General features: G+C 38.8%; 1 protein-coding gene across 2 annotated transcripts; it reads left to right on the top strand.

The window, feature by feature from the left end:
* The first annotated feature begins 1134 nt into the window (after positions 1 to 1134).
* Positions 1135 to 23580, top strand: si:ch211-117c9.5 (sodium- and chloride-dependent creatine transporter 1). 2 transcript variants are annotated; one of them, XM_066670293.1, is made up of 14 exons: positions 1135 to 1550; positions 2471 to 2767; positions 9212 to 9343; positions 9728 to 10025; positions 10449 to 10581; positions 11211 to 11345; positions 11674 to 11777; positions 15780 to 15904; positions 17261 to 17373; positions 17568 to 17708; positions 17932 to 18034; positions 19333 to 19433; positions 20412 to 20582; positions 22354 to 23580. In XM_066670293.1, the coding sequence occupies exons 1-14, from the start codon at positions 1520 to 1522 to the stop codon at positions 22483 to 22485; spliced, it is 2016 nt and encodes a 671-aa protein (XP_066526390.1). In that variant the 5' UTR covers positions 1135 to 1519; the 3' UTR covers positions 22486 to 23580. The 2 variants fall into 2 exon arrangements, with proteins under 2 accessions (XP_066526390.1, XP_066526391.1); XM_066670294.1 differs by lacking the exon at positions 1135 to 1550 and adding an exon at positions 7168 to 7199 and having other exon boundaries at positions 2652 to 2767.
* The last annotated feature ends 192 nt before the right edge of the window (positions 23581 to 23772 follow it).

Here is a 23772-nt window from a genome sequence, read left to right as displayed (position 1 = left end):
TTGGGAGAAAAGCGTTTCTGTAGCTGCTACTCTGGCATCAGAACTGCACTTTGTAACATTTGCAAAATGGTAGAAATCCTGATCAGGGTCACAGTGGGTCTGGAGCCCACTTAGAATAACTGGGTGCAAGGTAGAAACACACCCTGGACAGGCCAAAAATTGTCTTGAGGAAGTCTTACAGGCTTATAATTATTGCCATGTGTCCATATTAACCTCTTTAACAGGCTTTAATACCTTCAAACAGCATTAGCCTCACATCCTTTTGGAAAGCTGAATACAACAGCAAGTTTAGTGGTCATTACAACTGAAATTGAAATGGTTAATTGTAGATAAATTTACTAAACTGAAATTCTAGAGAGCTTCAGGCTGGAGGCCTTCAAATCCTCAGATGCCTGGTTCCTATTCCCTTTGCTGTAAACAGATCTGACATTGGTTAGCTTTCCTAAAACAAAGCATTTAGCATTAAACCTCTTTTAACGACTGACATTCAAAAGCCCCTCCAGAAAAAAGAATTTTTACAACATGGTGCAGATGTATGATACCACGATATGGGTTAAATGCAGAGGTCAAATTTCATTGTATGGTTGAACAATGATCATAAAGCCTGTCACTAATTCACTAAAAAGATGCAGGGCATGCCATAAAAAGCGTAATCAGTGCTAGAATTGTTTTACTCACCACAGTTACATTAGCCCTGTTTAAGAAATATCTGAAAGTTTAATAAATGTCAATCTAAAAATAATCATTTTAAGATAATAAGGTGTAAACAAGAAATATCTTTCTAAGTACGCTGACCTATATATGAAATACCTATGAATGGATTGACTGTAAAAAAAATGGCGGGTCAAAGTCTTGTTTGATCTTAATCCCAAGATTAGCATAATAAAGATATTGTGCAGCAAAACATCTCAGATAGTCTTTAGGCAGTTGTAAAACTCCATCCTCGGAGCTGCACTGGTGTATATCCCACAGTGTGTTCATTAGGACTGTAGGACACAGCCCTTGGTTAGAGCGCACGTGCGTCCTGTGATGGAAGTAATGTAGCATTGTGAGCGCGCGTCGGAACGCTCGTCTCTCAGCCAATCACCGCGCAAGCTCAGCGCTGGTGGGCGGGGCGCTGCGGACGGAGACGGCTCTCACTGAGAGACAGCGGGCAGCGGCTCTGATCCCTCTCACACCGGGAGCGACCACCGAGGACCCGCAGCGACTCCTTCACATCAACCTTTATTTCCATCTAACCTTCCTCCATGCGATTCTTCAGGCTTACCTTCAAGTGCTTTGTCGACTGCTTCTGAGAGAAACGCAAAGACCACTATTTGCGACGCACTGAATATATTCCGTTTCACCGCGGTGAAGAGACATTTTTCAGTATCTACGAACTCTGTCGAGACAGGAGCGTCCCCAAAGGACACTAGCTACATAAAAAAAGAAAAGGCATTTTCTTTTAAACGCGCTCTGTCAACCTAAAGCCGTTATTTGTGTATCTCAGGGCTAGCCTTGCCGTTAGCCTCTGCTCAGCATGACGCTAGAGTCTGGAGACCGTGTCCACAGTAAGGGTTCATTTAAAGTCTGATTATTTCCCATTTATTTGGTCTGTCAAATTATCTGCTTCTCTATCTGTGCAAATATAAATGTTTAATAAGCAAATACGTAAACCAGCGCACTATACACTATTGTGTATAATTAAAATATATATTTTTCCTTATATGTAGCCACAATAGTAAATATAGCTCTGATTTCCTTAGCTTTCTGGACATGTACATGTACGACTGACAGTGATAACAGAATGCCTCATTTCCATTAATTTCCATTATTTTCCATCCTTATAACTGAAAGCATTGATGCCATTATCACTTTATTATTATTACTATATTGCTATAACCCTCATTCCTCCACCAGTACTATTATTACGTCAGTATACGTAAGATAATTTCTATTAAGAGTTTGATCGGAGGATAAGGGATCTCTTGTGAGTCTTGGTTGCTCCCAAAGTTTCTTCCTCCAGCCTCAGAGGAGTTTTTCCTTGCCACTGTCACTTTTGGCTTGCTCACAAGGGGCTTTCTGATTCATATTGCTGATCTCTTTTTCTGAATACTAATTCTGTAAATCTGCTTTGCAACATCAGTAGTAAAATCTCCATTAACCCAAATCCATTCATTAACGTCTGCTGACATTGGTTGGAAGCTGGGTCTGTACTCAGCCCAGTCCAACAGAAGTCACAGCGGTACTTCACTGTGTACTCGTCTTATCCTTGGCCCTCACCTGTCATAAACCTTCAAACTGCTCTAAACTGGATTCAGCAGCTGTAAAAATTCACCTCCACGATGCCCAGTGCCACTGATATCGTTATGTGTAACAAAGCAAAATGAATGCCCCAAAAGAGAATAAATGAGAATATCTTGGTTATGGCTTGTTCAGGACCTTCATTGACTATTGTAAACTCTCTTATTCTTTCTCTTGTTTTCAAAAGATGGCGAGATATGTCAGGAGGACAGACAGGAGAAGGAGGCTGGTGCCGAATGCCTCTTGATAGCACCTCCTAGGGAATGCCCTGATGAGGTCTGTGAGCTGAGTCCAGGCTTGGTGTCAGCTGACAGTTGTGTGTGTGGAAGCAGGGTGTGTGTGTGCGATCCCAGGGCAGTCCTGGGTCACGCCGATAGACAGACATGGAGCAGTCAGATGGACTTCATCATGTCTTGCGTAGGATTCGCCGTTGGCCTCGGCAATGTCTGGCGATTTCCCTACCTCTGCTACAAGAATGGAGGAGGTGAGACAGCAAGGCACACTCATTCTCAAACCATAACCAATGTCCAATGTACACACATACACATACAGTATGTCTGAGCTGTTCCAGGCCAGCACATGCACTATTCTAATAATATAAAAAGGCATGTCTGTTTAACAGAAAATCATAAGCAGAGCAGAGTTCAAAAACCTGGGCGTGGGAAGAGAATAGCAGACATTGTCCATTATGACACTCGTCTGGATATATTAAGGTCTAAAAAGGGCTGTTCAGCTTCTATAATTCTCCTGAAATTCTCCCAGCACAACTTCACAATATATATTGCATATATATTTTAGCAATACTTGTTATGCAGCTCTGATATCACAGAAAGCTGAAATATTTTAAGGAGCTGTCTAATTAGAGGGGACCTAAGGTCTCCCATTTAGTTTTTGGTATTTTCAAGAACATACAAGTCATTTGCTCAACTATACCTGAAATATTAAAATATTAATCGTATATAAACAAGCAGTATAATGAAAAAACCACTTTTTAAATATTCAGTATATTCACAATTATATATTTTTGATGTTAACTAACCAACACTGTAGTTTGTGTAGTTACTAAAGCCACAGTGCTGTTTCATTGTTGGAGTTGAAAGATGAAAACAACGTGAACATAGCACAATTATTAACCTGCTTATTCAATCTGGAAGTCAGGGGCGGATTGTTCATTAGGGTGATGGGGCAATGCACCACCAAAAGGGTAAGGGAGGACATTTTTTTCTCTTTCATTCTACTACAGTAAAAAAACCCATGGCTCTGTATTAACAAAGCTCTGCCAGATGGTTTAACCCGCCTCTAAGTATCACAGTCCAATCAGTGATAGGATTTGTTCCATACAGTAACATCTCTTTTTGAACAATTCCAAGATGGAGGAAAGTTGCCTCAGACTCTTCTCATAAATTCCCATGTTAAGGCTCATTTTTTTGTGAGCTGCAGAGCCTTCAGTACATTCTCAGTGGGTTCTGGGTGGGCTTGCCCCAATGTACTTTCATCATATACAAGGTGAGGTGTATTCCAAATGGCCCCCTACTCTATTCCCTACATTGCTCATTATGTAGTGAAGTATATACTGAATAAGGCACTAATTAATGTTGGGCACAACCCTGTACGGATACCCAGAGCAGCCAGAGCCATGTAGAGAGAGCAGCTAGCGATCTGGTCAGTACGACTGAATAGTGAAAAATGTATAAGAATTTATATGAGTAGTGATAAAACTGGTCTGTCTTCAAAATATCTGTGAGGGCGACTTAATGGCAATTTACGGGTTTATGACCACAGTTGATTGTTGATTTGCTGTAGAGGCAAAGTAACTTTATTAAAGAAGATCTACACAAATACTGTACAGTATGTAGACCCCCCCCCCCCCCACACACACACCTAAAAGATTTGGCAGGAACCGCCACTGCTGGAAGTGTTGTTAACATAATAGACAGATACATAAGGTGTGTGAAGCATGTGATGTTGGAAGGTGTTTCAGTCTTGTTTTTTTTTTGAGTTTATAATTTACATTTGTCTGAGGTCTTTCTAGTTCTAACCTTCATTTATTGCGTTCTGTCAACCATCCCACAGATTTGTTGTGGCAGTTTTGCCAGCGCTATGATAGCTAACAAATCACAAAAGTTGTTTATTACATACTATAAGAGTCCAGGCCTAACAGACATATTCCACGATGAGTGTTTTATGGAAGTTTTATGGCTGTGAATCAAAATCATGACCCATCTAGGGTCAATAATATGTTTTAATATATTTCAGAATTTTTCATGTGTATAGCACTCATTACAACTGCCATTGTCACAAAGGTGCTTTACAGAAATCTGGGTCTTAGTAACTTTACTGATGTAATCCTGTGAATTTAGTTTTTTTTTATTTACAGTGAAAGACAACTCTAATTTGACAGAAATTTATTTCTTGGTGTATACCCTTTTCCAAGGGCAGGCTTGCAGAAATACCAAATCAGGAAACTCTGATATACTAATATCAAGTTGAACAGATCAAGCAGTTGTTTGACACAGAAGAGAAACATATAAATCACTTAGATTTTTCAGGGCAACTGTGCCCAAAATTAAGTGTCTACAGAATTGTAGCTCCAGCAGACCTAATTAGGACAGTGTTACTAAAAAGGGAGTGCCAGAACACACATCTCAGTGTATTTTCTATGTCTGTGAACCCTAGATCTACAACATTTAACTAACATAAAAATTACCACCAAGGGTTTTTATTGATAACTACATACACCTAAAAACTGAAACTGGGTTATTCTAAAGATAGGAGTCTTTGTATGAAAATTGTGGAAGTTTTAAAGCTAACGCAGGCATTCATCTTTTTTCAGCTACAATCAAATTAAATGCGATGCTTGGTGCAACTGCACCTGAGCCTCATGTCACCATACATGTCACCCTCAAGGGTACCACCAGAATGACAGCAATAGGAACCACCACAGTGACCACAGTTTTTCTGAAGAGTACCTGACCTCATTAATGGTCTTTTTGTGTGGCTGAATGCAATCTAATCCTAAAGGAATGTAAAAGTTGTTACTTTATAAAAGGGGGAAATCTCACAATGAATATATAATGAATTCTGAGCAAATATTTTGTGGTCCTGTGATAAAGTGTAATCTTGGATTGATGGACCAGCCTACTCATATACTAAACTGAATAACACAATTATCACTATGTTCACACTAAAGCTGCTGTCTCCAGAGACCTTCAACTGTCTAAAGGAGATAAACAGTGCATATTTCTGAAGATGTGTTCATGTTTTCCCTCTCAGTCTCAGTCAGGCGGTAGCTAACATAGCCACTTATAGACACTCTTTTTTAGTACTTTCAGACTAATATTGACAACCCTACTCCTTTGATTGTTTTCGGGCATTAGGTATTTGTAGTAGTTTGGGCAAAAACACAAACTTGATGCTTTTTAGTTGAAAGCCAAATTAAAATCTTTTTTTTCTAATTTAGATACATGCTAAAATGTTTTGTAGTAATACAGAATCAATCAAAAAAGAATCAAAAAAGTAATACAGACAATCCCATGTCTGTTTGTTGTCATACTATAGATACTATAGATGTTTGTTGGCTGTTGTGCAGGGGATAACATATTACTTATAATTTTTCAAACAGCATTTGTGTTGTCTTAAATATAGTAACAATATACAACAATACAGTAGCTGTATGGACAGGATCTTAAATAAATAATAGAATTTTGGACAAACAGCATAACTCAGATATATCACATGATTCCTTGAAGCACAATATTATATAAAGAAAAAAGAAACTAGGTCATAGGCCTAGAGTTCTTTTCTTGAGACCTCTTTTTTGAAGGCTGAACACTTATTTTTTAGGTCAAAGTCTTCTTCCTACCTCTGTTTCGATAGCTTGACAGACCTTATTGTAAGTTATTACAAACAAATGACCTACAACACAATTCATGGAATTGCCTGTAAGGATTTTTACGTGGACAGATCAGATGGCATGATTATTGTAGGACTTTGACCAGGCTTCAATTTTACTGTTGCCCAAGAGGTTTATGATTCTGTAAATTTCATAACAAGATTTTAGTCACATCTCTAAGCAGCTCAAGGGAGCCTTCATTGCCTCAATGCCTTTACAGGTTTCTCCATCACAAAATCAGTATCACTTTCTTTTGCCAAGTATGATGCTTATTTTTCATCGTGAGACCTGCTGTATGACGCGCAACATGCAAAACAGACTAGACATTAGACAGAAAGTAAAATTAAGAGTCAATGCAAATGAAATATGACTAAAGATGTCCACACCTCTGTGTGGCAGTTCCTAAATGTGAGGGAGTTTGTATGTGAGTTTGTATGTGACCTACAAGCCAGTCCCATTAGGTGCTTTGCTTCTATTAATAGGCAAGGGATCATGTGTAAAGGAACTGAGTGGCACAGTGGTGCTCAGGTAGTGTCGCAGTCACACAGCTCCAGGGACCTGGAGGTTGTGGGTTCAAGTCCCACTCCAGGTGACTGTCTGTGAGGAGTTTGGTGTGTTCTCCCAGTGTCCGCATGGGTTTCCTCCGGTTTCCTCCCACGGTCCAAAACACACGTTGGTAGGTGGATTGGTGACTCAAATGTGTCCATAAGTGTGAGTGTGTGTTGCCTTGCACCCAGTGATTCCAGGTAGGCCCTGGACCCACCGCGACTCTGAACTGGATAAGCGCTTACAGATAATGAATGAATGAATGTAAAGGAATTCAAATGAGAGCCTGAAGAGAAAATTAATGTTTACATATGTACAGGGCCTGAGGAAGCATAAAAATATTTTCCTGCACTCTCTGTCTTTGTCTGTCTTTACCTCTCTTTCTTGGTTCCTTGTAAATTTTTCTCTTTGTTGCTTTCTTTCTGACATTGTTTCTGTCTTTCCAGTTCTCCCTTCTGCTGATGCAGATCCTTATAAGGTATTGGATTCCACCATGCTCTAAAAGACAGAAAGAAAGAGAGAGAGAGAGAGAGAGAGAGAGAGAGAGAGAGAGAGAGAAGATGCCCCAAAAATACAGTTACTGTCCATTGTACTACATTGCTATACAACACCGGCAATCACCTTGTCTTTTTTTCACTTTCACTCCTGATCCCTTTCAGTTTCATGGGTGCTTTTAGGCATTAGAAGGGTAAGCCAGCGACTTCCATAGAAGCTAATATTAACAAAAGGGCTGTGGGAATGTGGAGAGAAGAAAAGATTAATAGGATATAGAATGCATGAGAAGAAGGATAGAAGATTCCTCAGTCTCAACTACATTACTAATTACTAGATAACTGCATTGTTTTCAGCAGGCTTAAACCATTATAGAGAAAGACCTGAAAGCAGCAAAGGTTTAGCTGTTTAGAAAAGACGCTGCAAAAGGCATTTGTAAGGAGAGGAAGGCAGATAGGAATATCATGGGATTAGTACATACATTTAATAGGTTTACACAAAGGTAGGGCAGGATATTATGAGTTATATTATTATAACCTGCAATATAATATGACTTTCTGGATACTTCATGAGTCTAGCCATAAAGCTGGCTCAGATATTGCAGAACAAATTGATTGATATAGTTCATGCTGAAATTATATGACATCGTCCTGGGCTGTGTTTAACTAAATAAATCATGATTGACTACTTTTAGATGCTCATCTTTAAGGAATTGTTCAGCACAGAAATTAGTCAGTTTTTTATTTACCCCTGATTTTTATTAACCAAGAGATGTTTGGTGTCTAGTACATGTTACTCTTATATAGCAGGTTAGCACTAGAAGCATTTAAAGTCGGTATTGACCCAAACCTAGCTTACTCAGACTATACAGGTCTAGCTATGGGCACACAGGATTGTCTCAATCAACTAAACTTCATTCTTCATTGTGCAACTGACCTCTAGATAACAAGTGTTTGATTTTTATTCAGTTAACCAATCCTTTTAGTGAAGTACTTTAAATAAATAAAGAGTCTTTTCATTGTTCAAATATTGATAGCCATGTATCTCAGCCATTATATACTTATTGAATACACTGCTTTGTAACAAGTTACTGATTGGCTATCCACTGTGTCAGTTTTACAGTATTTATAGTATTAAAACGTGGGGCACCTCCTGAAAATGTTATTAATATTTAACTTTGGTAAGTTAAATATTTAAATATTTAAATATTTAATTAATTTGGTTTTAAAATATGCTACATGTTCACATTAAGGACACTGTGTCTTTGCTACATGGTTCATTTTATTGTTCCAACTTGTTAGCGTACCACAGAAATAATGTGGCTTCATTAAAAGTATTTATTATGTAAATAAGTAGTATTGCACATGCAGCACATTGATACCCATACACATTTCTATTTGTGTATTTTTGTGTATGTCTCTGTCTCTCTTTAGAAATCTCATTAGACTCATTAGATTTCTATTTTCCTGCCCTCCCATTTCATACTTACTAGCCCTTATGGTAGATGTGAGACTTAGCATTGTGTGTGTGTGTGTGTGTGTGTGTGTGTGTTTGTGTGTGTTGAGCAGTCATGATCCGGTGTTGCCACAATAGAGTCACAAGAGTTTTGCTTGAAATGGAGACGATGACTGTTAAGTAACAATGAAGTCAAAAGGTCAAGTTATAGTTATAACATTTCTGGTTGTTGCCTCATAGCAAGGACATGACCAGCTGTTCATACATAAACTGTGCAGTACTCTACTTTTTCTTTTTTCTGTTTCACACTACTTCCCTCTAAACATAATCCATCGCTCTGTCTTTAAATATCTCTTGAGAACAAGTAACTAACTGAATTAATTTACAATGGTCTAAATATCTGCTGCTCTTAGTCTCTGAAATTTAACAGCTGCAGTGTAGCCAGTCCTTATTAGCTAGTCTTAACAGTGTGCAAAAAGATGTTCGATCTGTTTGCCTTATAATTGATGTCTCTTTATTTTTTTGTGTTTTTACATTCTTTAGGTGTGTTTTTGATTCCATATGTTCTGATGGTGTTTATCGGGGGCATTCCAGTATTCTTCCTAGAGATCGCTTTGGGCCAGTTCATGAAACAGGGTGGGGTCTCTGCCTGGAACATTGCCCCCCTTTTTAAAGGTATACTGGTAATATCACACCATGACATGTCTATGCTCAGCCTGTAATGAGGTTAACTATAAAAACTATCTGTATGTGAAGTATACATATGTGCATGAGTTAACATATCTAGGCCAATCAGTTGCTTAACTAGACCAATCAAACGAAACAGCTTAGATGATAGCCAACAGGCTCCTCCAATGATCAGCCATGTTTTGGCAAGGGTACACTTAAGATCTCCTCTTTGTCTAGTGCCTGAAACCAAATCACTGTGATGTTATTCAGTTCAGAGATTTACTGCTGCATTAACGTTAGCTGAACACATTAAATTGTACCTGCCAGTCATTATGTGCCATAATCTTTCTCTCTCTCTCTATCTATCTATCTATCTATCTCTGTCTCCAGGGCTTGGCCTAGCGTCCATGGTGATTGTGTTCTTCTGTAACACTTATTACATCATGATCCTGGCATGGGGCTTGTATTTCCTGGTTCACTCCTTTACTTTCCATCTACCCTGGGCTTCTTGTAGTCATGAATGGAACACACCCAACTGCACACTTGACTTCAGCCGGTCCTGCTCCAATCACACATTGCTCACATCCCCTTCTCCCTTGTCCCCACCGCTTAATATCTCCTTCCATGGCACTAATGGCAGCTGCTTGGAACCTGAAGGCATGCGCTCACCTGTCATGGAGTTCTGGGAGTAAGAGTTTTTTAGGTGTATTTGCACAGCGTACTTTGGACCCCAAAATGAAGGGAATTCAGTGGCAAACTTTTGTTCTGTTTTATTGTTGTGTTGTGTTGTATGACATTCATGACAACGTGGGTCAGCTCTCTAGATGTACATTAAGCCTAAGCCTGGTTCATTATGATGCAACAGTTTTGAAAAGGCAAGTTAGTCTATGACCAAGCCCAATCCTTACTAGAGATATTGACACTGCATAGAAATACATTACATTTAAAGTTGGTATATTATCAAATTCTGAATCAATAGACGTGCATGTAGCAGAAAATTATAAAAAAAAAACATTCATCAGTCATCCAGTTCTCTGTTTTTTTCCTTTCTTGTGCCACTCTCACATTCCACCTGTTTACCTTTCAATATCTGCTTTCTCTTATCTTTCAGGCGAAAGGTCCTGCGTTTGTCTGGTGGGTTAGATGAGGTGGGTGATATCAACATCCACATGGTGCTCTGTCTGCTGGCCACCTGGGTCATAGTGTATTTCTGCATCTGGAAAGGTGTCAAATTCACCGGCAAGGTAAGAGTGTATATGCTGACAGTGGATAAAGTTCATTTATCAACATAAACGAATCAGTCGTTCTGTTGGGCATCTGCTAGATTTGTAGCAAAATTGTATGTTTAGTGTTTCCTACTGGAATATTTAAGTTTCTGACAACGCTGAGTGCCTCTGTAAATTAATTACAGAATTAATTCATTCTGTAATTAATTTACTGTTTTATAGTGGCTCTTATAAACGTCATATCTCAAAATAGAAATAAAAGGGGCCTGCATGTGTGCATGCATTTTTATATGTGCATGAAAGTAGGGGTTGCTGGGTTGTTGGAGTTAAGCTGATTAGTGTGTGTGTGTGTGTGTGTGTGTGTGTGTGCATATCTTTTGTCTCTAAGGCAGGAGAAATATTTCTCATTTTCCCTTCTAAGAATTGAAGTTTACACTGTATTTAACCTCAGGGTCTAGCAGTGATTAAAGTACATGTGATACACTGAAAAAAGCTCCTGCCAGACAGAGTTAATCCTGATTGAACTTTAGTGAACTGGTAAAAAAAAGGATCTATAATTGTTGTAAACATATATATTATGTTTGCAACAGAATAGATGCATATACATATTCTGATAGTTTACCGCTGTGTGTGGTTTGTTATTATAGGTTGTGTACTTCACAGCTCTATTCCCATATTTGGTGCTGGTGGTCCTGTTTTTTCATGGAGTGTCATTACCTGGAGCTGTCAATGGAATCGTTTACTATCTGAAACCAGACTGGACTAGACTCAGAGATGCACAGGTTAGTGTGCGAGTGTGTCTGAGGTCTATGCAGAAAAATTTCAAAGCCTAAACCCATCTTGTACCTACAGAGTTTTGTTAGCTTTGCCAATAGTGTTTGAAAGAGAACCGCACAAGAGCTCACAATTAATGACAATTAATCAGATCTATTCTATTCAACGTCACTTTTTGAAAAATTGACACAAAACTCAATATTTTGTGAGTTGCAGATCTCTTGTGTACACACTTTTACACAGTATAATACATAACAATTTATTATTGTAAAATTAATTCAATTAACACATATAATTGTACACATTTATGGTTGATGACAATTCTTATGTTATTAGGTATGGATTGATGCAGCCACGCAAATCTTCTACTCATATGCTATTGGTCTGGGAGCATTGACAGCCCTGGGGAGCTACAACCGCTTCAACAACAACTGCTACCAGTGAGTAATCATAATTATGATTATGACTTCTGTATTTCAAACCCCATTTCCTGAAGAATTGGAATATTTTGGTAAAATGCAATAAAAACAAGGGCGGTGGAGTTTTGCAACAGGTAGTGTCACTATCACACAGCCTCTGGGCTCTGGTTTAAAAACTGCCTCAGCTGATTGTATTTGAGTTTGGTGTGTTCTCCCTGTGCCTATGTGGGTGTCCTCCGGGTGCTCTTTTTTCCACCCATAGCCCAAAAACCCAATTATTCATTCATTCATTCATTATCTGTAACCGCTTATCCAGTTCAGTATCGCGGTGGGTCCAGAGCCTACCTGGAATCATTGGCCGCAAGGTGGGAATACACCCTGGAGGGGGCGCCAGTCCTTTACAGGGCAACACAGACACACACACACATTCAAACCTAAAGACACTTTTGAGTCACCAATCCACCTACCAATGTGTGTTTTTGGACTGTGGGAGGAGACTGGAGCACCAGGAGGAAACCCACATGGACACAGGGAGAACACACCAACTCCTCACAGACAGGTCCCTGGAGCTGTGTGCCCAATTATTCAAAATTACTCAAAGGGTTGTTTGTCTAAGTGTGTGATGCCCTGTGATGGACGGGTGCCCCGTGCAGTGTGTGTTCTGGGTAGGGTTTGGACCTACAGCAGCCCTGATCAGGAGAAAGTGGTCACAGAAAAGTTGTGATTTATTAATTCTCTTGTAGATCAATGTAACTGACAAAAATTACAAAAAAATATTTCTAAAGTTTTCAACCGATCAAATCTGTATTTTGTAAAATTATATACAGTGTTGTGAAAGTGTTTGCCCACTTCATGATTTCTTATTTTTTTGAATGTTTGTCACTCTTAAATGTTTCAGATCATCAAACAAATTTAAATATTAGACAAAGACAACACAATTAAACACAAAATGCGTTTTTTAAAATGAAGGGTTTTATTATTAAGGGAGAAAAAAATCCAAAGCTACATGGCCCTGTGTGAAAAAGTGTTTGCCCTTAAACTTAATTGGTTGGGCCACCCTTAGCAGCAACAACTGCAATCAAGCTTTTGCAATAACTTGCAATGAGTCTTTCATAGCGCTGTGGAGGACTTTTGGCTCACTCATCTTTGCAGAATTGTTGTAATTCAGCCACGTTGGAGGGTTTTCGAGCATGAACCGCCTTTTTAAGGTCACGCCACAGCTTCTCAGTAGGATTCAGGTCAGGACTTTGACTAGGCCATTGCAAAGTCTTCACTGTGTTTTTCTTCAGCCATTTAGTGGTGGACTTGCTGGTGTGTTTTGGACCATTGTCTTGCTGCAGAAGCCAAGTTTGTTTTAGCTTGAGGTCAAGAACAGATGGCTGGACATTCTCCTTCAGGATTCTTTGGTAGACAGCGGAATTCATGGTTCCATTTATCACAGCAAGTCTTCCAGGTCCTGAAACAGCCCCAGACCATCACACGTCCACCACCATATTTTACTGTAGGTTTGATTTTCTTTGTCTGAAATGCAGCGTTACATTTACGCCAGATGTAAAGGGTAACACACCTTCCAAAAAGTTCAACTTTTGTTTCATCAGTCTAGAGTACTTTCCCAAAAGTCTTGGGGATCATCAAGATGTTTTCTGGCACAATTGAAACAAGACTTAATGTTCTTTTTGCTCAGGAGTGGTTTTAGTCTTGGCACTCTGTCATGCAGGCTGTATTTGCCCAGTCTCTTTCTGATGGTGGAGTCATGAACTCTGACCTTAACTCAGGCAAGTGAGGCCTGCATTTCTTTGGATGTTGTTGTGGTGTCTTTTGTGACCTCTTGGATGAGTCATTGCTTCGCTCTTGGGGTAATTTTTGTTGGCCACCCACTCCCGGGAAGGTTCACCACTGTTCTATCCACCTTTTGTGGATAATGGTTCTCGCTGTGGTTCGCTGGAGTCCCAAAACTTTAGAAATGGCATTATAACCTTTTCAAGACTGATAGATCTCAGTTACTCTCTTTCTCATTTGTGCCTGAATTTCTTTTGATCTTGTCTATGTTTTGAGGATCTTTTTTGTTTACTTCACTTTTTCAGGCAGGTCCTATTTAAGTGATTTCTTGATTGAGAACAGGTGTGGCAGTAATCAGGCCTGGGTGTAGCTAGAGAAATTGAACTCAGGTGTGATAAACCACAGTTATGTTTTATCTGGGGGCAAACACTTTTTCACACAGGGCCATTTAATAATGGCAAACATGGAGATAAATAAGAAATTATAAAGGGGCAAGCACTTTTTCACACCACTGTATAAAAATTTAATTTAATTGCTGTAAAACCCTTAAAATAGTTGGGACAGAAAGAGCAAAAACATTTTAAGCCTTCCACTATAAGCAGAAAAAGTGTAAAATGAGCATCAATCACAGTCTCAGTTTTTGCAAGCAAAGGAGAGCAATGGCTCAACAGTTTGTAACAAATTTTGTGAGAGAATTGCCAAATAGTTAAAAAAACATTAATGCATGCTTGTAAAAATCAAGTTTTTCACCATCTATCGTACTTAATATTATAATTATAAAAGACATTCAGAATATCCAGAGAAATCTCAGTCTGTATAGCGCAAGTTGTGAAACCAGTGCTGAATGAGAATTATGTTTGATCCTTTAAACACCATTGTATGAGAAACCACCATGCTTCTGTAATAAATATAGCCACATGGGTTTGGGTGTAATTTAGAAAAAAACATTGTTACTTAATAATCTTCTGCTGCATAAAAAAATGCAACCTGAGTCTCTTATGCAAGGAAAAAGCCATACATACATTCTGTGCAGAATCATTACTGTGCTCTGTGGCCCAAGCTCAGCTCTGATGGTCCAACAGACCATAGACTGTGCTGTGGTGAGATGAATCCAGGAGTAATCAGGCATCAGGTTCTCTTATGGTCATTATTGCTCATGGCATGGGTAATTTGAATATGTATGAAAGTGACATTGATGTGGAGGTGTATTTTGGGATTTTAGAGAGGCATGTGATGCATTCTTTGTCCATGATTATCTCAGCAAGACCATGCCAGGCCTCATTCTGTACTTGCCACAACAGTGTGACTTCTGAGACAGTGTGCATTTGTTTGCCTGGCCTGCTTACAGTCCAGATCTGTCTGTTATAACACGTTATGAAGAGGAGAATCAGAAGACAGTGGTCATAAACTGTTGAACAAGTGAAATCTTGTAACACAGTGTTAAACCTACTTTGTTCACAAATATTTTGAGTATGTTGTAGGCATCATATTCTATATTTGTTTATATTTACTAAATGTAATTAAGTTGGCCAGTGAAAACACAGAATATTGTTTGTGTACTACTTTGAACAAGTGATCTCCCTGAGCACCTACTCACTGTCCACTATCAGACACACTGGATGTTGCCCACAGGTTGCTGCTGGCTGGATATTTTTGGTTGGTGGACTATTCTCTGTCCAACAGTGACACTGAGGTGTTTAAAAACTCCAGCTGCACTGCTGTATCTGATCCACTTGTTCCAGCACATTACACACTAACACACTACCACCACGTCAGCATTACTGCAGCGTTGAGAATTATCCACCACCCAAATCATACCTGTTCTGTGGTGGTCATTTCGGGGTCCTGACAACTGAAGAACAGGGTGAAAGGGGGCTATCAAAGTGTGCAGAGCTACAAATATGGAGCTGAAATATTCCACCATATGGTTTGTATGGAGTATCATTTTGGAGAGTCTTTGATTTCTGTGTAAACATTATGTTAAAACGTGAGACTTTGTGCTAAAGGCAACATTCCTTGGAAAGGCAGGGGTTTATGGAAGCCTAATCTGCTCTGTGCAGGCTTATAGAAAATATGTGGAATATGTTTAGGATGTGTGTGTGTGTGTTCATTTATGTACATTACAGGTTTAGTTTTCACCCAGTTTGGACCCCCCTCCATAATCACATCTTTATTGTCCCCCTTCTCTCTCTCTCTCTCTCTCTCTCTCTCTCTCTCTCTCTGTCTGTTTGCATTTTTTTGTAGGGATGCATTTATGCTTGCTCTTATAAACAGTGGAACCAGTGTATTTGCAGGGTTTGTGGTGTTTTCTGTTCTTGGCTTCATGGCAGCTGAACAGGGTGTTGACATCAGTAAAGTAGCTGAGAGTGGTAAGTCTCTTGTCTATCTTTTCCTTCTCTTCTTCACTTCTACGGTTAAACCACTAGTCTAACCTATAAATGGCCAAACCACTGACGAAGTAGAAACATGTCAAGAGAAACAAGTGTGAAGGCAATAGCTAGCTAACATAATTTCCACTGAAGGAATTGCCATGCACATATGTCAGTCGTCTGATGAATTTGTTTCCGGACAGGAAAGGACAGCACATGCTTCCTCACACTCCAATTTGGGCTGATACAGGCATTTTAAGCACCTGTTGGGCCACTGTGCCACCCATTGTGGCAGGGGATGGCACTGTGTTGCCACCTCTTCCACCATTTAGTCTCAAAACCAAGGTGTTCTCTCACAACAAGAGTAATCCCGAACTTATTACTGATATTAGTTTACCTCCTGAATGGGATACTAACATTCACATGAGGACAGTGGAAGTCACAAAAAAGTGTGACATTTATTTGGAAATATACAGAAGTTGTGATTTCCTATAATTGCAATTCAGAGATAACCCATCCTTTATTTAGATCTTTAAGAAATAGAGAATGTGATTGTAGCCATGACTCCACTGAGAGAGGACAATTCAGTGCTATGGGTCTGATGAATATCTAGCTGTTTAAATGCTATTACTAAGAAAAGGAAATAGACAAAGTAAAAGAAACTTTGTTTTGAACTGGATTATGTAATATCTGAAGTAAGATTTTATGGACTGGTAAGTTTAAATATGTCCATCCATCCATTATCTGTAACCGCTTATCCAATTTAGGGTCGCGGGGGGTCCAGAGCCTACCTGGAATCATCGGGCGCAAGGCGGGAATACACCCTGGAGGGGACGCCAGTCCTTCACAGGGCAACACAGACACACACACATTCACTCACACACTCACACCTACGGACACTTTGGAGTCGCCAATCCACCTGCAACGTGTGTTTTTTTTTTTTTTGGACTGTGGGAGGAAACCGGAGCACCCGGAGGAAACCCACGCGGACATGGGGAGAACACACCAACTCCTCACAGACAGTCACCCGGAGCTGGAATCGAACCCACAACCTCCAGGCCCCTGGAGCTGTGTGACTGCGACACTACCTGCTGTGCCACCGTGCCGCCCAGTTTAAATATGTAAATGGGATAAATAATGAAAAGATATATTTAATTGTTGGACTTCAGTGTAATTGTCTGTTAAATATGCTTTTGCAACTTGGCTGTTTTGACCAGAAATTAACTAAGTATCATTGCACAGCACACCGTATATAGCAGATATTTTTGTCCATAAAATATATATATATTTGTGTACTGTGTCTTTTAGTATGGTATTTGATTATGTATATGCTCCCTCTCTCTTTATCTCTTTCAGGTCCAGGATTAGCATTTATTGCCTATCCTAAAGCAGTCACCCTCATGCCTGTGGCTCCTTTGTGGGCCGTGCTCTTCTTTGTCATGCTGCTGGTGCTGGGACTGGACAGCCAGGTGGGAACACATGAAGGCAGCTGAAAATGATAGGTTATAGTTGTGCGCTGTCGTGCATAAAGAATTCTAACATATTGTTGGGCTTTGTCAGTTTTTAATCAAGTATATTTCAGCAAAGAGAGATTTTAGATGGAAGTTAGATGTAGGTTATCATGGATATAAGAAGTCTCTCTGTCTCCCTGTTCTTCTCTCAGTTTGTAGGAGTGGAAGGTTTCATCACGGGTCTCCTAGACATGCTACACCCAAAGTCCTACCTGAGTTCTGTACGTCGTGAGATTGTTGTGGCAGTATGCTGCCTCACCTGCTTCCTTATAGATCTCTCCATGGTAACTGAGGTAAGCTGATGGAAGGGGCTTAAATCTCTGAGAATAGATGAGATGTTGACTCATTTTTAAAATGTTACATCAGTTTATCTCTTTCCTTCCCTCATAGGCCCTTTGTCTTAGTCATGATTGTCTTTTTATTTTTTTTTCAAATATGATTTTTTCAAATCTCTCTCTCTCTCTCTCTCTCTCTCTCTCTCTCTCTCTCTCTCTCGTTCTCATTTTATGTGTATAGGGAGGGATGTATGTGTTCCAGATCTTTGACTATTACTCAGCTAGTGGGATAACGCTTCTGTGGCAGGCATTCTGGGAGTGTGTTGTGGTGGCCTGGGTGTATGGTAAGAAAATGTCTCCTACAGCATTTTAGGAAACTGGTTTATACATTTTATTTTGCCAATAAAAAAGCAAGATGGAGTTTGTCTTTCCCAAAATGACATCATAGCTTTAAATTATTTGCAAATATTTTTTCATCTGTTTAACACTGACAATCCACTGTGCCAAAATAATTGTAGTTTTTTGTGTTACAGACAAAACAGTAGCAATATCAGGTTCTGCTCCACTATTCTACTTGTCAAATTAACGTTAATGTAATTTTATTCTTCAAAACTTGTGAAGATGTTTTTATTTTGTTTAGCTTTGCTTTTGTCACAGCCTCTGATCAATAAGTTTGATTAAGGACATATTTCAGAATATGAATTTAACCTCGTCAGCTTTTCAAGAGGGGTGGTGACCATTTTGGATCCAACTTTTGTTTTTACAATGGGAAGAGGGTCATGTGACACAAACAGGAAGTTAATATCACCAACCATTCCCATTTTATTAAGGTGTATCCATATAAATGGCCCACCCTGTAGTAAGACTTTATTAATGACATTGAACGCATTCCTATTAAATTTCGTCAAACTAAAAAGTCACCTTTTGAAGTAATTTTAAGTTTCTGCCAATGAGGGAGAGGCAAGAGAAAGTCTTTAGTGGATTGGAGGTGTTGAACAAAATTTTGATCAGGATGTCTGTAACTGAGACTGGAAGTTAGTTATCAGACTTTCCCCTAACTCTCTCTTCGCCAGTCGCATTGGGTTCAAGCCTTAGTCGGGCATTTAATCATCAGTCTTGCAAGAAATCACATATCTAAACAATATTTAAGTATCTCTAACAGTGTTGTAATTCTTTGTGTGCAAAACTGCATGTGGAACACAACACATTTCCATTTCGCGACAGATATTTCCCTCAGTGTAAAAGGTAGCTTAGCGGTTAGCTTCCTTTCTCTGAGGGGAAAATCTACCGCCATTGTAATCCTGACATGTAGAGTACAGATACCAACACAGGACAAACGTAATCTCATTGTGAACCTCTCAAAACCAATGAATGTGGTTGCAACTGTATTTGCGCCTACTTAAACAAAAGCGTTTTTATCTAAAAACATATTTTCTTTCAAAGTCAAGCAAGTCTTGGACATTAATCTGCACATATTTGACTCCTGAAAAATGTTGATTTGAGTGAGTAAAGTACTTCTATTTATTTACAGTTAGCTAAGATTTCCAAAATTGTAATTAAAGTGGCCAGAACTTGGGGTACCTTGTACATACTTTGTAAATATCTGTAGGAAAGTCTTACCCTTACCCTTACTCCCCCTTAGGGGCAGATCGTTTCATGGATGATGTAGCGCGTATGATTGGTTATCGCCCACGGCCGTACATGAAGTGGTGCTGGTCTTACATCACCCCATTAGTGTGTATGGTGAGTCTCATCTCAATTTATTATTACTTATATATTTATATTATTTGTAAAATACTTATATATAAAAAAGTATAAAAATATAATACATTTCATACATCAAGGATACAGCTTTACAGTGCAGGGTTAAACAAAATTGGGGAAAATTAGAAAAGAGTAAAACAAATAATACAAAACCAAACAAATAAAGACAAATAAAACAATATTGCTAAATAATATGTAAAATTTCTGAATGCACAAAATCATATCAAGAAATAACAGATAAGGAAGATTTCTCAAATCAAGGGGAAACATAACAAGGAATGTAATATATGGAAAACAAACAAAAAAACTAAAATTTAAATCATTTAAAAAATGGATACAAATTTTATGATTTATTATTCTACATGATGTATTATTAAATTATGTGTAATTATCATTATTATTATTTCTTACTTTTAATTTTATTGTTTGCATATAATATAACATCATGTAGTTGATCAGTTCTTCTTTGGAGGTTAAGTGTAGTCTCACACTGCCAGACTCTCTGGGGAAAGTCAAGGGAGAGAAATGCATATAAATTAAACACATTAAAGCACAGAGAGCCAAACAGGAAGCAATTGGCAGAGTCCTGACAAAGTGGCAAGATAAATCCATTAATGGTATCACACATTCCTCTGTGCTTGTGGCTGAGATTACACTGAAAAGGACCATCATTCACAGTGTATTTGACAATATAGCATATACATGGACTGATAAATGGGGATAAAATGTGCAAAAGGAAACCAACTATAAGTAAAAATGTCAAAAGTGAATAACTACTTAAGTGTAGGTGAATCATCACCATTATTAAGTAAAAATATAAAAGAATAATAAAATGCATAGCTACTGTTATAGCAAACTATAACAAATAAATGATACTAAATTGTCCCCACTGCTGCAGTGTAGCTAAATGCAAACAGTAAACAATGTTTTATAAAAAACTGTACTTTGTTTTTGCAGGGTGTGTTCCTGTTTCACGTAGTGAACTATAAGCGCTTGGTGTATAACGGTGTGTATGTGTATCCATGGTGGGGTGAGACACTGGGCTGGGCTCTGGCTCTTTCCTCCATGCTGTGTATCCCATTAACTGTCCTCTACAAGCTCTTACACTGCAAAGGTTCCCTTATAGAGGTGAGTGTGTGGATCTGGAGGAGAACAGAAAATGGAAGTGCTGGTCTTTTTAGTCAAATAAAAGAAAACACAATTTTAAATCAGTCATAAAATTGTGCATTGGTCTTTTGTTTAGCAGAAGACCAACATAATGCATTCCATTACATTTTAGTCAAATGTTAGGTTACTTCTAAAAAAGTAACCTAACATCAAACATAGTACAAATATTTCCACTTTTTTGTCATTGAACAATTGAATTATATTTTGTAAAGGTTGGGACAGGGGCAAGAGTGTTAAAACCTTCCCTAATAAGCAGATGAACTGTAACAGGTGAAGGCATCATGACTGGGTAAAAAGGGAGCTTCGGCCTAAAGCTCACTTTTTGCATGCAAAGATGTGTTGTGACTCACCACTTTGTGGCAAATTGTGTGAGAGACCTTTGGGAGAGAACAGTCCAAAAGCAACATCTGACGTTTCCAATGCAAGACTTCAAATTTCACCATCTACTGTACACATTGTTGTAAAAGACGGGTAATCCAGGAAAAAATGTCTGTGTAGGGTAACTCTTGTTAAGAGCATGGCAGGTTATTTCAGATGATCCAAAAAACAGTAAAAAGGTGTGATGTGGTCAGAGGAGTTTCATATTTCAGCTTTTTTGGATAAACGTCATAGACACAGAACACTTGTGCTTGACAGACATGCCTGCAGAAGAGAATCAGACAAATGACGACCACAGACTGTTGAACAAATGGAATCTTGTTTCAAGTCAAAATGGTCAAATTGCTAAATTTAATATTTATTGTAAATAGTTCCAGAATGGGGTGGCACGGTGGTGCAGCAGGTAGTGTCGCAGTCACACAGCTCCAGGGACCTGGAGGTTGTGGGTTCGATTCCCGCTCTGGGTGACTGTCTGTGAGGAGTTGGTGTGTTCTCCCCGTGGGTTTCCTCAGGGTGTTCCGGTTTCCTCCCACAGTCCAAAAACACACGCTGGTAGGTGGATTGGTGACTCAAAAGTGTCCGTAGGTGTGTGTGTGTGTGTGTTGCCCTGTGAAGGACTGGCACCCCCTCCAGGGTGTATTCCCGCCTTGCGCCCAATGATTCCAGGTAGGCTCTGGACCCATGGCGACCCTGAATTGGATAAGCGCTTACAGATAATGAATGAATGAGTTCCAGAATGAATACACAGTGTAATTAAAAGGAAAGGTGATGTAACGTAGTAGGAAACATGCTTCTGTCCCAACTTTTGCAGGCATCAATTTACAGAATACAATCAAGTTGTTCAGTGAAAACACTGGACATCTGTTCTTTGTGCTTTTGTCTGTTAAAAAAGCTATAATAGTATTAACATAGAACATGGTTTTATGGGACAAATGTGTAAACAATTATGTTTTGACAAACATTTGATCATATGGAATACACTGATCAGCCACAAGATGAATACCAATGACCAGTGAAGTGAGTATTGTTTGTATGTGTACCATGGCACCTGTAAATGACTGGGATATAATAATCAGCAAAAGAAGTCTATTCGTGAAGTTGATGTGTTGGGAACAATCTCTTTATTGTGTTCTCTCAGAGCCAACACATACTTTTTCAGTAAATTGTGCTACAGTAGCTCTTCTGAGGATCAGACCAGAAAGGCTAGCCCTTGCTCCTCATTCTCAGATCTTTATTCTTGCCTTCTTTTCACCTGTCAGTGGTTTAATCATATGACAGCTTGGCGTATAAAACACATATAGGATATTAAAGGACAGTATGCATACCATTCATCTTTTTTTGTATTATTTTATAGCGCTGGCAGCACCTGACCACGCCCATTTGGGGGCGGCACCACCTTGAGTTCCTTCCGCCTGAGACAGAAGTCCAACTCCTGCCCAGTAATGAACCAAGCAAAAACACACTCTTGTTTGAGAGTGTCATCTAAATATTATCTGTGCACGCCATACACACATATGCACTGCTTGCTAGCAAAGTATTAAAAAATTGTAAGATGCTGTGAACAAATAAAAAAATGGGACAAGCACAAAATGGCAAGGTATTGAGTTTTTATTGATATTAACAGTAAATATTGGATAGAATATTGCAGAAAGGCTTGCTTTCAGTTCTTGTAAATGTTGTTTTCTAAAAATGAACATTATTTTTGTACAAAACAATGCTCATACTGCAAATACCACCACAACAAGCCTTTAAACAAGCACATCAGGCTCATGTTTTGTTCTTGTCAGAGTCCAGCTCTCTGCAAGTATTCGGCATTTTAGAAAATAGAATGTATCCCTAGTAATAAACATATTTGATTCTTCAATTCAATTCTTACTATTTTTTTTGTTAATTAAAAGCTTAATAGTTTGCCATTTTGGCTTTGACCTATTTTTTTTTTTTACACAGGATTGTATAAGCCTTCATATATAACATACCAAACAGTAAAATCACACAAAAGTATCAAATACATGTAATCACACACACTGCCTCTAGACTGCATACCTCTAACACAGTTTAATTCAAGATGCAAACTAAATAATTAGCTCTCGTAATGTTAAGACACAGGAAACACAGATGATTTATAATGTTTGTCCCATCACCTGCCTTCAGCACTGTTCTATCTTTCTCTCTGTCCTATACGGTAAATATATCATCTTATGTGAGTAATGTAGAATCATAGAGGTCATCAATGGCATGTTTGAGTGTAAATCCTTCCTTCCTGTGTTGTCTAGTACAGTAACTGACATGTCAAAGCAGTATTGTGAAAAAATGAAGACAGACCACAACAATAATAAAATTCCTGACTAATACACATCAGTTTTTTATGTTTTACTCATTCAAATGTACATATACATCACTTCCCCACATCAAGCATGTTTTGTAATTCAGAAGTATTCAGCCTTGTTACTGTGGATGCCCACTTGCCAGTTTTTGGACAAAACTCAATTTGTAAACTACCACAGCATAAAGAATAAGATCAAATTAACCCATTGGTCCCAAAGTTTTATTGCTGCTGCACATAAGAACAGAACACATGAATGTGTGTGTGTTGCCCTGTGAAGGACTGGCGCCCCCTCCAGGGTGTATTCCCGCCTTGCGCCCAATGATTCCAGGTAGGCTCTGGACCCACCGCGACCCTGAACCAGATAAGCGCTTACAGATAATGAATGAATTATGACTTTTACTATTTCAGTTTTAATGAATTGTTAAATCACTAAACCCTGTTCTGGAA

Source organism: Hoplias malabaricus, chromosome 5 (assembly GCF_029633855.1).
Source record: "Hoplias malabaricus isolate fHopMal1 chromosome 5, fHopMal1.hap1, whole genome shotgun sequence".
Lineage (NCBI taxonomy): Eukaryota > Metazoa > Chordata > Actinopteri > Characiformes > Erythrinidae > Hoplias > Hoplias malabaricus.
Note: the sequence above shows the minus strand (reverse complement) of the source record. Positions and strands in the feature narration are given on the sequence as shown.